The sequence below is a fragment of the Pezoporus occidentalis genome, unplaced genomic scaffold (genome assembly GCF_034315485.1).
Source record: "Pezoporus occidentalis ecotype Australia unplaced genomic scaffold, CSIRO_AGI_Poc_V1 ctg1187, whole genome shotgun sequence".
Lineage (NCBI taxonomy): Eukaryota > Metazoa > Chordata > Aves > Psittaciformes > Psittacidae > Pezoporus > Pezoporus occidentalis.
The window spans coordinates 1-16,900 of NW_026912980.1; the positions used below are offsets into that span (position 1 = coordinate 1).

The 16,900-nt window shown below is 58.9% G+C and overlaps 1 protein-coding gene across 1 annotated transcript; it reads left to right on the plus strand.

The window, feature by feature from the left end:
* Nucleotides 1-197: 197 nt before the first annotated feature.
* Nucleotides 198-15,563, plus strand: LOC134156048 (chromodomain-helicase-DNA-binding protein 3-like; the record flags this gene model as incomplete). Its single annotated transcript, XM_062603794.1, has 6 exons — nucleotides 198-249; nucleotides 720-1,015; nucleotides 8,594-8,712; nucleotides 10,532-10,720; nucleotides 12,860-12,984; nucleotides 15,325-15,563. Coding segments are annotated over exons 2-6 (961 nt in total), but the record flags the coding sequence as incomplete, so codon positions are not given.
* Between the last annotated feature and the right edge of the window lie 1,337 nt (nucleotides 15,564-16,900).

The window sequence follows — 16,900 nt, forward strand, 5'->3', positions numbered from 1 at the left end:
ACCCCGCTTCCAAAAATCGCTATAAATATAAAACGCCATGATCCGCCTTTAGCGGCAGGCGAAAAAGAAAAGGGGGGGGGGGGAAGAAGCGATAAATGTGGGGTTTCCCCCCCTTTTTTTGCTCGTTTTTGCGCGTTTTAACGCCTTTTCCGCCTTGTTTTCCACGGGGTGCGTTGGTTTTTGGGCGTTTCGGAGGCTTTTTTACCGTTTCGGGCCGGTTTTTATACGCTTTTTCTACCCCGCTACGAGGTGTGTGCATGGGGGGGGGGGGGGGGGCTCCGAACCTTCCCTTCGGCCATTTTAAGCTCTTTTTACTCCTTAAAAACGCGGCTCAAAACGGGGGGGGCGCGGGGTTTTTGGGGCGTTTTCCCCCTTTTTAACCCTTTTTCTTCCTTTCCCAGCCGTTATTTTCGCTTTGTTTTGATATTTTTACCTCAGAAATCGCTGTTTTGTGTCGGGGGGGGGGGTCGCGTTGAGGCGCGCGCTTTCTCGCCGCCATCTTCCCCCCCCCCCCCCCCCCAATAACGTTAACCCCCGCGTTGTTTCTGACAGGATTTTCAGCGTTTTTTCGCGTTTTTCCGCGTTTTTCCGCGCTGAAAGCAACGTCTCCCGACGGGCACGGTGGGGTGAAGCGAAAAGGGGGGGGTTATAACACACACACACACACACAAGGGGCTCCGCCTTCACCTCCGGCCCCCCCCTTCCCCTCCTCTCTTCAGCCCCGCCATGGCTTCCCCTCTGAGGGAGGACGAGGAAGAGGAGGAGGAGATGGTGGTGTCGGAGGGGGACGAGGAGGACGACGACGAGGACGAGGAGGAAGACGACGACGAGGAAGAGGACGACGACGACGCCGCCTCGCTCCTGGGCCTGGCCGCGGGGCACCGGGGGGGGCCCGGGCCCGACATCTTCCCCCCGACGCCTCCCGCCCCGCCGCCGCCGCCGCCGCCGCCGCAGCCGCCTCCGCCTCCGCCGCCGGCCCCCACCGCGCCCCTGCCCGCAGCGGGGCCGCAGGCAGGTACGGGAACGGGAACGGGAACGGGTGAGGGAACGGGAGAGGGAACGGGAAAGGGAACGGGAACGGGAGCGGGAGCGGGAACGGGAGAGGGAGAGGGAACGGGAGAGGGAACGGGAACGGGAGCGGGAACGGGAGAGGGAGAGGGAACGGGAAAGGAAACAGGAGCGGGAACGGGAACGGGAGTGGGAACGGGAGCGGGAGAGGGAACGGGAACGGGAAAGGAAACAGGAGCGGGAACGGGAACGGGAGAGGGAGAGGGAACGGGAGCGGGAACGGGAGAGGGAACGGGAGCAGAAACGGGAACGGGAACAGAAACGGGAAGGGGAGCGGGTGATTGAACGGGTGCGGGAGCGGGTGAGGGAACGGGAGAGGGAGAAGGAACGGGAGAGGGAACAGGAACAGGAACGGGCCCCGACGTGGCCCTCCGGTCCCTTCCGTTCACCCCCCATTGCCCCTCCATTCCCTTCCATTCCCCCCATTCCCCCCCATTCCCTTCCATTCCCCCCCATTCACTTCTATTCCCCTCCATTCCCCCCCATTGCCCTTCCATTCCCCCCCATTCCCCCCCATTCACTTCTATTCCCCTCCATTCCCCCCCATTGCCCTTCCATTCCCCCCCATTCCCCCCCATTCACTTCTATTCTCCATTCCCTTCCATTCCCCCCCATTCACTTACATTCACCCCCATTCCCCTCCATTTCCCCCCTCATTCCCCACTGGTCCCCTCCTCCATTCTCTTCCATCACCCCCTATTTCCACCTCTTCCCCCCCATTCACCCCCATTCCCCCCCCATTCCCTTCCACTCACCCCCATTCCCCTCCATTTCCCCCATCGTTCCCCACCGGTCCCCTCCATTCTCTTCCATCCCCCCCCCGTTTCCACCTCTTCCCCTCCATTCCCCCCCATTCCCCTCCATTCTTTTCCATTCTCCCCCATTCCCTCTCCATTCCATTCCATTCACCCCCATTCACTTCTATTCCCCCCATTGCCCCTCTGTTTGCCCCCCATTCCCTCTATTCCCCCTCTATTCCCCCTCCATTCCCCCTCCATTCCCCCTCCATTCCCCCTCCATTTCCCCCTCCATTCCCCCTCCATTCCCCCCCATTCTCTTCTGTTCCCCCCGATTTCCACCCATTTCCCCCTATTCCCACTCCATTCCCCCTCCATTCCATTCACCCCCAGTTCCTTCCATTCCCCTCCATTCCCCCTCAATTCCATTCCATTCCCCACCATTCCCCCTCTATTCCCCCCCATTCCCTTCCATTCCCCCCCCATTGCATTCCATTCCCCCCTATTCCCCCCCGGTCCCTTCCATTCCTCCCCCCATTCTCTTCCATTCCCCTCCATTCCCCCTCTATTCCCCCCCATTCCCTTCCATTCCCTCCATTGCATTCCATTCCCCCCTATTCCCCCCCCAGTCCCTTCCATTCCCCCCCCATTCCCATCCCCCCCCCTTCCCCCCCATTCCCAGTCCCATTCCCCCCACTCGGCCTTTGGGGGTGTTCCATTGAGGGGCTGTTTGTAAACAGCCATCTCGACGTGTGGGGATTGGGAATGGGATCCAGTGGGATCCAGTGGGATTCAGTGAGATCCAGTGGAATGCAATGGGATCCAATGGGATGCAGTGGAATCCAGTGGGATTCAATGGGATGCAATGGGATCCAGTGGGATGCAATGGGATCCAATGGGATGCAATGGAATCCAGTGGGATTCAATGGGATGCAGTGGGATGCAGTGGGATGCAGTGGGATTCAGTGGGATCCAGTGGGATCCAGTGGGATTCAATGGGATGCAATGGGATTCAATGGGATCCAGTGGGATTCAATGGGATGCAATGGGATCCAGTGGGATTCAGTGGGATGAAATGGGATCCAGTGGGATTCAATGGGATGCAATGGGATTCAGTGGGATTCAATGGGATCAAACTGGCTCTGGTTCCCCCCCCACCAGCACCAGGCCTAGTAACGGAGGCAGCGCGGCCCATTGGTGCCTAATGGGGCTGGATGGTGCCTATGGGGCTGGATGGTGCCCGTGGTGTGGGGCTATAGGGGCCTATGGGGCCTATAGGGGTGGAGGTACCCCATGGTGTGGGACTATCGGGCCCTATGGGTCCCAGTGGGGTTGTTGTACCCCATGGTGTGGGGCTGTAGGGCCCTATGAGTTCCAATGGGGTTGTTGTACCCCATGGTGTAGGGCTATAGTAGCCTATGGGGCCTATAGGGGCTGTTGTACCCCATGGTGTGAGGCTGTAGGAACCTATAGGGGCTATTGTGCCCCATGTTTAGGGGCTATAGGGGCCTATGAGGGCTGTTGTACCCCATGGTGTGGGGCTGTAGGGGCTGATGGAGCCCATATTGGTTGTTGTACCCCATGGTGTGGGGCTATAGAGGACTGGGGGGGGGGGGTGTTGTGCCCCATGGTACAGGACAATAGGGGCAGTTGGGGGGCTGTTGTACCCCATGGTGTGGGGCAATAGAGGCCTATGGGGGGGTGGTGTGCCCCATGGTGTGGGGCAATAGAGGCCTATGGGGGAGTGGTGTGCCCTGTGGTACAGGGCAATAGGGACAGTTGGGGGGCTATTGTACCCCATGGTGTGGGGCAGTAGTGGCCTATGGGGGGGGGGGTGTGCCCCATGGTGTGGGGCAATAGAGGCCTATCGGGGGGGAGGTTGTGCCCCGTGGTGTGGGGCAATAGGGGCTGATGGAGCCCATATTGGTTGTTGTGCCCCATGGTGTGGGCCTATAGGAGTCTATGGGGGGTGTTGTGCTCCATGTTGTGGGGCAGTAGAGGCCTATGGGAGAGGGATTGTGCCCCATGGTTTGGGGCAATAGGGGCAGTTTGGAGCCCCGTGGGGGTGCTGTACCCTATAGAGAAGCAGTTGGGGGGCTGATGGAGCCCCTTTTGGTTGTTGTACCCTATAGTGTGGGGCAATAGGGGCAGTTGGGGGGCTGATGGGGCCCATGGTGTGGGGCAGTAGAGGCCTATGGGGCCCATATTGGATGTTGTACCCCATGGTGTGGGGAAATAGGGGCAGTTTGGAACCCCATGGGGGTGTTGTACCCCATAGAGAAGCAGTTGGGGGGCTGATGGGGCCCATGGTGTGGGGCAGTAGAGGCCTATGGGGCCCATCTTGGATGTTGTACCCCATGGTGTGGGGCAATAGGGGCAGTTTGGAGCCCCATGGGGGTGTTGTACCCCATAGAGAAGCAGTTGGGGGGCTGATGGGGCTCCTGGTGTGGGGCAGTAGAGGCCTATGGGGCCCATCTTGGATGTTGTACCCCATGGTGTGGGGCAATAGGGGCAGTTTGGAGCCCCATGGGGGTGTAGTACCCCATAGAGAAGCAGTTGGGGGGCTGATGGGGCCCATGGTGTGGGGCAGTAGAGGCCTATGGGGCCCATATTGGATGTTGTACCCCATGGTGTGGGGCAATAGGGGCAGTTTGGAGTCCCATGGGGGTGTTGTACCCCATAGAGAAGCAGTTGGGGGGGGCTGATGGAGCCCCATATTGGTTGCTGTACCCCACAGTGTGGGGGCTGATGGAGCCCATATCGGTTCTTGCGCCCCATGGAGTCACTTGGGGGGCTGACAGGGTTGCTGTACCCCTTGGGGTGGGGCAGTGGGTGCTGTTGGGTGCCCGACGGGCGCTGCGGTGGTTGTTTCACCCCATGGTGCGGCTGTTGGGTGCCGATGGTACCGAAGTGTCACCGTTACCCCCCTCAAACCCTCTTTAGGATGCTCCCACAGCGTTTGATAGCGTTTGGTAGCCTCTGATTGTCACTTTTGGGTGTATTTGGCGCTGTTTGGACCCAAAATTGCCTGTTTCTGGGCCAAATTCCAGGGGTTTTATGCTTTTGGATGGGATTTGGAGGGGGTTTTCCCTGCTTTGGCCCACAGTGACCGGTTGGCATCAAGAATCGATGCTCAAGTGGATTCGTTCGCTCTAAAACACCCAAAAATGGGGAAATGGGGGCTTTAGACCCACTTTTTCCCCCTTAAAATGCACAGAAATGGGTAAATTTGGGTTTCAACCCCCTCCTTTTCCTCTTAAACCCTCAGAAGTGGGTAAATTTGGGCTTCAGATGCCTCTTTCCCCCCAAAAAAACTCTCAGAAATGGGTGAATTTGGGTTTGAAACCCCTCTTTTCCATCCCAAAACCACTCAGAAATGGGTAAATTTGGGTTTCAAACCCCTCCTTTTCCCCTTAAACCCTCAGAAATGGGTACATTTGGGTTTCAGACGCCTCTTTTCCACCCCAAAACCGCTCAGAAACGGGTGAATTTGGGTTTGAAACCCCCCTTTTCCTTCCTAAACCGCTCAGAAATGGTTGATTTGGGGTTTTGATCCCTTATTCCCCCAAAAAACTGCTCAGAAACGGGTGAATTTGGGTTTGAAACCCCCCTTTTCCTTCCTAAACCGCTCACAAACGGTTGATTTTGGGTTTTGATCCCTTATTCCCCCCCAAACCCGCTCAGAAACGGGTAAATTTGGGTTTCAAACCCCTCCTTTTCCCCTTAAACCCTCAGAAATGGGTACATTTGGGTTTCAGATGCCTCTTTTCCACCCCAAAACCGCTCAGAAACGGGTGAATTTGGGTTTGAACCCCCCTTTCCCCCCCCCAAAACCACTTGGGAACGGGGAAATCCCTGTTGGAGGCCCGCTTCCGTGGCCTTTTGGGGTTGTTTCTTGGCTGTTTTCTCCCTCTTTCTCAGCCCCCAAATCCCTCTTTTTCACCCCAAACTCCCTTCTCCTCCTCATCCCGGCCCTTTTTGAGGGTGTTCTCCCACTCGAGCATCCTTATCCCACACTTTCTGCAGCGGGAGCTGGGCCTCGCTCCATCCCCTCCGGCCACTGAGTTCCAGGCTTGGATTGGAGGTGCACACCACTTCTCCCTCCTTCCCAGCGCCAGGAATGTCCCCTCCTCCTCCTCCTCCTCCTCCTCCACAGCTGAAACTTGTTCTTTTTTAGTGCCTTTTTCCCCCTTTTCCCCCTCTTTTTTGCATCCCGTTTCCAACTGAGAACAATGGAATGGGATGGGGGGGACGACGACACCCATCCACCACCCCAATCCCACACCAAAACCCCTTCAAACCAGCCCCGAAGTTGCTTTCCCCCCGCTGTAGTGCAAACAAAGCTGGAACCCCCCCCCAAAAGAGCCTGAGGAAGGATTTTCCATGGTGTTTCCCCACTTCCAGGCCGGATTTTCTCCCCTTTCCCCCCCTTTTTTCCAGCCACCTCCCCTCGTCCTTTGTTCCAACTCCTCATTTCCTCCTTTTACACAATCACTCCGCCTCACTCCGAACCCTCCCCCCCCTTATCCCTGTTTTATCCCTGTTTTATCCCCATTTCCATGCATTTTCTCCCTGTTTTCCAACCGGGGGGGGGGAGGGGGGGCAGTTCGGTTGTTGCTTTGTTACAGGCGGAGGATGGGTGTTCTCTGTCACCCCCCCCCCCCACACCCCCCCCCGTTTGCTCCGGTTGTCTACGTGGTTTCTCCTTCCTCCCTCTCGAGGTGTGGGGAGCATCACGTGCATGGAATATTCTCGGGAATGCTTTGCCAACAGCGCATGTCTATGGGAAAAGGGGGGGGGAAGGGGGGTGCGTGTGTGTGTGTGTGTTGGGGGGCAACACCCCCACAATGGCAGGCTTGGGCCCGGTGATCGGTTGTACGCCCCAAGGGGATGGCGGTAACGGGATGAAGGGTGGGTTTGGGGGTGTTGAACGCCCCCGTTGTTGGTGTGTGGGGGTGTGTGTGTGTGGGGGGTGTTGTTATCCGGGTGTTGTGGTGGGATCTGGGTGGTCTCAGGGCCGCCGCCTGTCCCCATCCCTTGCCAACAGCGCTCTGGCAGCTGCCTGACAGCCGGTGCCAAGGGATTAAGGCTGGAATGTGACCCCGGCGGCGCCGGGTGTTGTTTCCTCTCCCGACGCCAAGCTTGGCACCCGGCGTCACCCTCAATGTGTCCCCCCCCATCGTCGTCCCCCCCCCTTTTCCTCGGGGACAGCCGGGGCTTCCCTGTGACCTGTCAGCGAACGCCGGCTGTGATGGATGGGGGCGTGCGGGTGACGTCGGGGTGGCCACGCGCCAACAGCCGCAGGGCAGACGGGACACCCGGTAACGGTGCCAAGGCCGTGACACGGATGGAGGTAGCAATGGCGGGGGGGGGCTGGGGGGTGTGGGTCACCGTCACCAACCGCCACCCCCCGCCGGGGGTTGTCCGTCACGGGGATGCCAATGGAAGGAGGCCAAAGGGGTTGGGAAATCCTCTGCTGGCTGTTGGTCAGCGGCACGGTGACACAGTGACACCAGTGTCACCCCCTGCAGTGAGGGGATGGAGAAGCCTCTGCTGGCTGTTGGTCACTGACGCAGTGACACTGGTGTCACCCCCCGCAGTGAAGGGATGGAGAAGCCTCTGCTGGATGTTGGTCACTGACACAGTGACACCGGTGTCACCCGGAATGGGTGGACGGGGAATGCTCTGCTGCTCTTGGTCACTGACACAGTGACACCAGTGTCACCCGGAATGGGTGGATGGGGAATGCTCTGCTGGCTGTTGGTCACTGACACAGTGACACTGGTGTCACCCGGAATGGGTGGATGGGGAATGCTCTGCTGGCTGTTGGTGACTGACACAGTGACACCAGTGTCACCCGCAGTGAGGGGATGGGGAAGCCTTTGCTGCCTGTTGGTCACAGTGGCACAGTGACACTGGTGTCACCCAGAATGGGTGGATGGGGAACGCTCTGCTGGCTGTTGGTCACTGGCACAGTGACATTGGTGTCACTCAGAATGAGTTGATGGGGAGTTCTCTGCTGGCTGTTGGTCCCTGTGATGGTGACACCGGTGTCATCTGGAATGGGTGGATGGGGAACGCTCTGCTGGCTGTTAGTCACTGGCACAGTGACATTGGTGTCACTCAGAATGAGTTGATGGGGAGTTCTCTGCTGGCTGTTGGTCAGTGACACAGTGACACAGTGACACTGGTGTCACCCGGAATGGGTGGATGGGGAACGCTCTGCTGGCTGTTGGTCCCTGTGACGGTGACACCGGTGTCACCTGGACACCGGTGTCACCTGGAATGGGTGCATGGGGAAAGCTCTGCTGGCTGTTGGTCCCTGTGACGGTGACACTGGTGTCACCTGGAATGGGTGGATGCGGAGTGCTCTGCTGGCTGTTGGTCCCTGTGAAGGTGACACCGGTGTCACCTGGAATGGGTGGATGGGGAACGCTCTGCTGGCTGTTGGTCCCTGTGATGGTGACACCGGTGTCACCTGGAATGGGTGGATGGGGAACGCTCTGCTGGCTGTTGGTCCCTTTGACGGTGACACCGGTGTCACCTGGAATGGGTGGATGAGGAACGCTCTGCTGGCTGTTGGTCCCTGTGACGGTGACACCGGTGTCACCTGGAATGGGTGGATGGGGAATGCTCTGCTGGCTGTTGGTTCCTGTGACGGTGACACCGGTGTCACCATCCTGGTGCCTTCGAAGGGATCTCATTGTGTCCCTGTCCGTCTGTCCCCCCCCCCCGTGTGTCACCTTTGGTGGCCGTGGGGAGGGCCTCATGTCCCCGTGTCCCCCCAGAAGGTGCTGAGGAGCTGTTGAGGGGCCTCGAGGGTGCTCTTGGGGTGAAGAAGAAGAAACGGGGCCCCCGGAAGCAGAAGGAAAACAAACCTGGAAAACCACGGAAAAGGAAAAAGCTGGTGAGGAACCAATGGGTGGTGGGAGAGGGGATGGGAGAGATGGGATGGGTGAGATGGGGTGGGAGAGATGGGTGAGATGGGATGGGAGAGATTGGAGATGGGATGGGAGATGTGGGAGATGGGTGAAATGGGAGATGGGATGGGAGATGTGGGAGATGGGATGGGTGAGATGGGAGATGGGATGGGTGAGATGGGAGATGGGATGGGAGGGATGGGTGATGGGAGATGGTATGGGAGATGTGGGAGATGGGATGGGTGAGATGGGAGATGGGATGGGAGGGATGGGTGATGGGACATGGGATGGGTGGTGGGACATGGGATGGGTGATATGGGTTGGGTGATGGGACATGGGATGGGTGGTGGGACATGGGATGGGTGATAAGGGTTGGGTGATGGGACATGGGATGGGTGGTGGGACATGGGATGGGTGATATGGGATGAGTGATGGGGGTCCTGGTGTAGTTGATGATGTTCTTAGGATGTCTAGTGGTAGTCTTGGGATGGCCAGTGGTGGTTTTGGGAGTGAACAATAGGAGTCTTGGGTTGGCCAGTGGGGGTCTTGAGATGGCCAATGGTGGTCCTGGGATGGCCAATGGTGGTCTTGAGGTGTCCAATGGTGGTCTTGGGATGACCAATAGGAGTCTTGGGATGGCCAGTGGTGGTGTTGGGATGGCCAGTGGTGGTCTTGGGATGACCAGTGGGGTTGTTGGGATGGCCAGTGGTGGTGTTGGGATGGCCAGTGGTGGTGTTGGGATGGCCAGTGGTGGTGTTGGGATGGCCAATGGTGGTGTTGGGATGGCCAGTGGTAGTGTTGGGATGGCCAATGGTGGTTTTGGGATGGCCAATGGTAATGTTGGGATGCCCAGCGGTGGTGTTGGGATGTCCAGCGGTGGTGTTGGGATGTCCAGCGGTGGTGTTGGGATGTCCAGCGGTGGTGTTGGGATGTCCAGCGGTGGTGTTGGGATGTCCAGCGGTGGTGTTGGGATGTCCAGCGGTGGTGTTGGGATGTCCAGCGATGGTGTTGGGATGTCCAGCGGTGGTGTTGGGATGTCCAGCGGTGGTGTTGGGATGCCCAGCGGTGGTGTTGGGATGGCCAGCGGTGGTGTTGGGATGGCCAGCGGTGGTGTTGGGATGGCCAGCGGTGGTGTTGGGATGGCCAGCGGTGGTGTTGGGATGGCCAGCGGTGGTGTTGGAATGTCCAGATGTGGTGTTGGGATGGCCAGTGGTGGTGTTGGGATGGCCAGTGGTGGTGTTGGGATGTCCAATGGTGGTGTTGGGATGTCCAGATGTGGTGTTGGGATGTCCAGATGTGGTGTTGGGATGTCCAGATGTGGTGTTGGGATGTCCAGCGGTGGTGTTGGGATGTCCAGCGGTGGTGTTGGGATGCCCAGCGGTGGTGTTGGGATGCCCAGCGGTGGTGTTGGGATGGCCAGCGGTGGTGTTGGAATGTCCAGATGTGGTGTTGGGATGGCCAGTGGTGGTGTTGGGATGGCCAGTGGTGGTGTTGGGATGTCCAATGGTGGTGTTGGGATGGCCAGATGTGGTGTTGGGATGTCCAGATGTGGTGTTGGGATGTCCAGATGTGGTGTTGGGATGTCCAGCGGTGGTGTTGGGATGTCCAGCGGTGGTGTTGGGATGGCCAATGGTGGTGTTGGGATGCCCAGCGGTGGTGTTGGGATGCCCAGCGGTGGTGTTGGGATGCCCAGTGGTGGTCTCGGGGTGGCTGATGGAGCCCCGTGACGTTGTTAACACCCGCAGCGACGGGTGACAGCCCCGCTGGGTGGTGACAGCGCCGTGGCGGGCCCTGTCCTGTGCGCAGGTGAGCGAGGATGAGCTGGAGTCGGAGCGGGAGGAATTCCAGCGGGAGGAATACCGGGAGAAGTCAGAGAGCGGCGGGAGCGAGTCGGGGGGGGGCACCCGGAAGCGGCGCCGGAAGCATCGCGACAAGAAGGACAAGAAGACCAAGAGGAGGAAAAAGGCTGATGAGGATGGGGGGCAGAAGGTCAAGGTATGGGCCATGGGGGGCACCATCACTGTGTGTGGGTCCCATTGCCAATGGGGTGGCTACGGGAGTCCCACTGCCATAGGGGTGCCATTGCCGTAGGGGTGATGTTTGGGGTCCCATTGCCATCGGAGTACAATTGCCATAGGGGTGATGTTGGAGGTTCCCATTGCCTTGGGGGTCCCATTGCCATAGGGGTGCCATTGCCATAGGGGTGGCCATGGGGGTCCCCTTGCCAGAGGGGTGGCTATGGAGGTCCCATTGCCATAGGGGTCCCATTGCCATAGGGGTGGCTATGGGAGTCCCGTTGCCATAGGGGTGATGTTGGGCGTCTCATTGCCTTAGGGGTCCCATTGCCGTAGGGGAGGCTATGGGGATCCCAGTGCCATAGGGGTGATGTTGGGGGTCTCATTGCCTTAGGGGTCCCATTGCCATTGGGGTGGCTATGGGAGTCCCATTGCCCTTGGGGTGACTGTGGGGGTCCCATTGCCATAGGGGTGATGTTGGGGATCTCATTGCCTTTTGCCATAGGGGTGATGTTGGGGGTCTCATTGCCTTAGGGGTCCCATTGCCATAGGGGTGATGTTGGGGGTCTCATTGTCTTAGGGGTGATGTTGGGGGTCCCATTGCCATAAGGGTGGCTATGGGAGTCCCATTGCCATAGGGGTGCCATTGCCATAGGGGTGACTGTGGGGGTCCCATTGCCTTAGGGGTGACTTTGGGAGGGCCATTGCCATAGGGGTGTCATTGCCATAAGGATGACTGTGGGGGTCCCATTGCCATAAGGGTGACTGTGGGGATCCCATTGCTGTGTGGGGGTACCATTGCCATGGGGGTTCTGTTGCCATAGGGGTGACTTTGGGGGTCCCATTGCCATGAAGATGCCATTGCCATAGAGGTCCCATTGCCATAGGGATGACCATGGGGTGCCATTTTTGTAGGGGTGACTCTGGAGATCCTATTGCCCTAGGTGTTATTAGGGGGGTCCCATTGCCATGGGGGTGCCATTGCAATAGGGGTGATTGTGGGAGTCCCATAGCCGTAGGGGTAACCATGGGGTGCCATTGCTATGGGGTGACTGTGGGAGTCCCATTGCCATGGGGGTTCCATTGCCATAGGGGTGACTGTGGGAGTCCCATTGCCATAGGGGTGACCATGGGGTGCCATTGGTATGGGGTGACTGTGGGAGTCCCATTGCCATAGGGGTCCCTGTAGGGGTCCCATTGCCATGGGGGTGCCATTGCAATAGGGGTGATTGTGGGAGTCCCATTGTCGTAGGGGTAACCATGGGGTGCCATTGCTATGGGGTGACTGTGGGAGTCCCATTGCCATGGGGGTTCCATTGCCATAGGGGTGATTGTGGGAGTCCCATTGCCATAGGGGTGACCATGGGGTGCCATTGCTATGGAGTGACTGTGGGAGTCCCATTGCCATAGGGGTCCCTGTGGGGGTCCCATTGCCATGGGGGTTCCATTGCCATAGGGGTGACTGTGGGAGTCCCATTGGCATAGGGGTGACCATGGGGTGCCGTTGCTATAGGGGTGACTGGGGGGGTCCTGTTGCCATAGGGATGACCATGGGGTGCCATTTTTGTAGGGGTGACTCTGGAGATCCTATTGCCCTAGGTGTTATTAGGGGGGTCCCATTGCCATGGGGGTGCCATTGCAATAGGGGTGATTGTGGGAGTCCCATTGCCGTAGGGGTAACCATGGGGTGCCATTGCTGTGGGGTGACTGTGGGAGTCCCATTGCCATGGGGGTTCCATTGCCATAGGGGTGACCGTGGGAGTACCATTGCCATAGGGGTGACCATGGGGTGCCATTGCTATAGGGGTGACTGGGGGGGTCCTGTTGCCATAGGGATGACCATGGGGTGCCATAGCTGTCAGGGTGATTATGGGGGTCCCATTGCCATTGGGGTCCCATTGCCATAGGGATGACCATGGGGTGCCATAGCTGTCAGGGTGATTATGGGTGTCCCATTGCCATAGGGGAGACTGGGAGAGTGCCATTGCCGTAGGGGTGACCATGGGGGTGCCATCATTCATGTGGGTGCCCAAGAGGGTGCTGTCCTCCCTGTGGGTCCATGTGGGTCCCCCATCTCCCCCCCCATGTCCCCATTGACCCCAATGTCCCCCTGATGCAGGCGGTGGAGCAGAAGTCCTCAGCTCAGCTGCTGGGGGCCTGGGGGCTGGAGGACGTGGACCACGTCTTCACCGAGGAGGACTATCACACCCTCACCAACTACAAGGCCTTCAGCCAGTTCATGAGGTGGGCAGGGGGGGGCCCTTTGGGTATTGGGGGGCACCTATGGGTCCTTGGGCTCCAGCCGGCCCATCTTCGGGGTGCTTTCGTGGGGTCCGTTGAAGCACCGTGGTCCAAAAGAGCTCGTTGAGGAGCATCAGCATCCCGTGGTACCCAAACCCCTCAGTGTCCTGCATCCCTTTTGGTCCTTAAGCATCTCTCTGGGTGCTTATGGGGCTCCTTTTAGGTCATTGCTGTAGGGCACGGATGTCAGTGAGGAGCATCAGCACCCCGTGGTACCCAAACCCCTCAGTGCCGCGCATCCCTTTTGATCCTTAAGCATCTCTCTGGGTACTTATGGGGCTCCTTTTAGGTCACTGCTATGGGGCAAGGATGTCAGCGAGGAGCATCAGCACTCTGTGGTACCCAAACCCCTCAGTGCCCTGCATCCCTTTTGGTCCTTAAGCATCTCTCTGGGTGCTTATGGGGCTCCTTTTAGGTCACTGCTATGGGGCAAGGATGTCAGTGAGGAGCATCAGCACCCCGTGGTACCCAAACCCCTCAGTGCCCTGCATCCCTTTTGATCCTTAAGCATCTCTCTGGGTGCTTATGGGGCTCCTTTTTGGTCATTGCTGTGGGGCAAGGATGTCAGTGAGGAGCATCAGCACCCCGTGGTACCCAAACCCCTCAGTGCCCTGCATCCCTTTTCGTCCTGAAGCATCTCTCTGGGTGCTTATGGGGCTCCTTTTTGGTCATTGCTATGGGGCAAGGATGTCAGCGAGGAGCATCAGCACTCTGTGGTACCCAAACCCCTCAGTGCCCTGCATCCCTTTTGGTCCTTAAGCATCTCTCTGGGTGCTTATGGGGCTCCTTTTAGGTCACTGCTATGGGGCAAGGATGTCAGTGAGGAGCATCAGCACCCTGTGGTACCCAAACCCCTCAGTGCCCTGCATCCCTTTTGGTCCTTAAGCATCTCTCTGGGTGCTTATGGGACTCCTTTTTGGTCACTGCTATGGGGCAAGGATGTCAGTGAGGAGCATCAGCACCCCGGGGTACCCAAACCCCTCAGTGCCCTGCATCCCTTTTGGTCCTTAAGCATCTCTCTGGGTACTTATGGGGCTCCTTTTAGGTCATTGCTGTAGGGCACGCATGTCAGAGAGGAGCATCAGCACCCCGTGGTACCCAAACCCCCTCAGTGCCGCGCATCCCTTTTGGTCCTTAAGCATCTCTCTGGGTGCTTATGGGGCTCCTTTTTGGTCATTGCTGTGGGGCAAGGATGTCAGCGAGGAGCATCAGCACCCCGTGGTACCCAAACCCCTCAGTGTCCTGCATCCCTTTTGGTCCTTAAGCATCTCTCTGGGTGCTTATGGGGGTCCTTTTAGGTGATCTCACGGTGCTGGGGATCCCATCAGTGTGTTTTGGGGGGGCCCATCTCTGTTTTGGGCTCCTGGTGGCCCATTTGGGGTACTCTTGTGGGGTCCAGTGAAAGCCCTTGGTCCGAAAGAGCTCATTGAGGAGCATCAGCATCCCGTGGTACCCAAACCCCCTCAGTGCCGCGCATCCCTTTTGGTCCTTAAGCATCTCTCTGGGTGCTTATGGGGCTCCTTTTAGGTCATTGCTGTAGGGCACGGATGTCAGCGAGGAGCATCAGCATCCCGTGGTACCCAAACCCCTCAGTGCCCTGCATCCCTTTTGGTCCTTAAGCATCTCTCTGGGTACTTATGGGGCTCCTTTTAGGTCATTGCTATGGGGCAAGGATGTCAGCGAGGAGCATCAGCACCCCGTGGTACCCAAACCCCTCAGTGCCCTGCATCCCTTTTGGTCCTTAAGCATCTCTCTGGGTGCTTATGGGACTCCTTTTTGGTCACTGCTATGGGGCAAGGATGTCAGTGAGGAGCATCAGCACCCCGGGGTACCCAAACCCCTCAGTGCCCTGCATCCCTTTTGGTCCTTAAGCATCTCTCTGGGTACTTATGGGGGTCCTTTTAGGTCATTGCTATGGGGCAAGGATGTCAGCGAGGAGCATCAGCACCCCGTGGTACCCAAACCCCTCAGTGCCCTGCATCCCTTTTGGTCCTTAAGCATCTCTCTGGGTGCTTATGGGACTCCTTTTTGGTCACTGCTATGGGGCAAGGATGTCAGTGAGGAGCATCAGCACCCCGTGGTACCCAAACCCCTCAGTGCCCTGCATCCCTTTTGGTCCTTAAGCATCTCTCTGGGTGCTTATGGGGGTCCTTTTAGGTCATTGCTATGGGGCAAGGATGTCAGCGAGGAGCATCAGCACCCCGTGGTACCCAAACCCCCTCAGTGCCGCGCATCCCTTTGGGTGCCCCCCCCCCCCCAGCCTCTTTCCCTTGCCCCCCGCAGGCCGCTGATCGCCAAGAAGAACCCCAAGATCCCCATGTCCAAGATGATGACCATCCTGGGGGCCAAGTGGAGGGAGTTCAGCGCCAACAACCCCTTCAAGGGCTCCGCTGCCGCCGTGGCCGCCGCTGCCGCCGCCGCCGCCGCCGCCGTGGCCGAGCAGGTCTCTGCGGCCGTGGCCAGCGTGGCCCCCGAGGCCCCCGCGCCCCCCCTGCGCAAGGCCAAGACCAAGGAGGGCAAAGGTGGGTGGGGGGGGATGGCCCCGGGGTGAAGGGGGGTGGCCCCATAGTGAAGGGGGGCAGCCCCATAGTGAAGGGGGCCAGTCCCATAGTGAAGGGGGCAGCACCATGGTGAAGGGGGGCAGCCCCATAGTGAAGGGGGGCAGCACCATAGTGAAGGGGGGCAGTCCCATAGTGAATGGGGGCAGCACCATAGTGAAGGGGGGCAGCACCATAGTGAAGGGGGCAGTCCCATAGTGAAGGGGGGCAGTCCCATAGTGAAGGGGGCAGCACCATAGTGAAGGGGGGCAGCACCATAGTGAAGGGGGCAGCACCATAGTGAAGGGGGCAGCCCCATAGTGAAGGGGGGCAGCACCATAGTGAAGGGGGCAGTCCCATAGTGAATGGGGGCAGTCCCATAGTGAAGGGGGGCAGCCCCATAGTGAAGGGGGGCAGTCCCATAATGAAGGGGGGCAGCACCATAGTGAAGGGGGCAGTACCATAGTGAAGGGGGCAGCACCATAGTGTAGGGGGCAGTCCCATAGTGAAGGGGGGCAGCACCATAGTGAAGGGGGGCAGCCCCGGAGTGAAGGGGGGGCAGCCCGATAGTGAAGGGGGGGCAGCCCCGGAGTGAATAGGGACCTCCATAGTGAATGGGCAGCCCCATAGTGAATGGGGCCTGTCCCAGAGTGAAGGGGGGCAGCACCATAGTGAAGGGGGCAGCCCCATAGTAAAGGGGGCAGCCCCATAGTGAAGGGTGGCAGTCCCATAGTGAATGGGGTCAGCCCCATAGTGAAGGGGGGCAGCCCCATAGTGAAGGGGGGCAGCCCCATAGTGAAGGGGGGCAGTCCCATAGTGAAGGGGGCAGCCCCATAGTGAAGGGGGGCAGCCCCATAGTGAAGGGGGCAGCACCATAGTGAAGGTGGGCAGCACCATAGTGAAGGGGGCAGCCCCATAGTGAAGGGGGGCAGCACCATAGTGAAGGGGGGCAGTCCCATAGTGAAGGGGGCAGCACCATAGTGAAGGGGGCAGCCCCATAGTGAAGGGGGGCAGCCCCATAGTGAAGAGGGGCAGTCCCATAATGAAGGGGGGCAGCACCATAGTGAAGGGGGCAGCACCATAGTGTAGGGGGCAGTCCCATAGTGAAGGGGGCAGCACCATAGTGAAGGGGGGTAGCCCCATAGTGAAGGGGGGCAGTCCCATAGTGAAGGGGGGCAGCACCATAGTGAAGGGGGCAGTCCCATAGTGAAGGGGGGCAGCCCCATAGTGAAGGGGGGCAGTCCCATAGTGAAGGGGGGCAGTCCCATAGTGAATGGGGGCACCCCCATAGTGAAGGGGAGCACCCCCGTAGTGAATGGAGG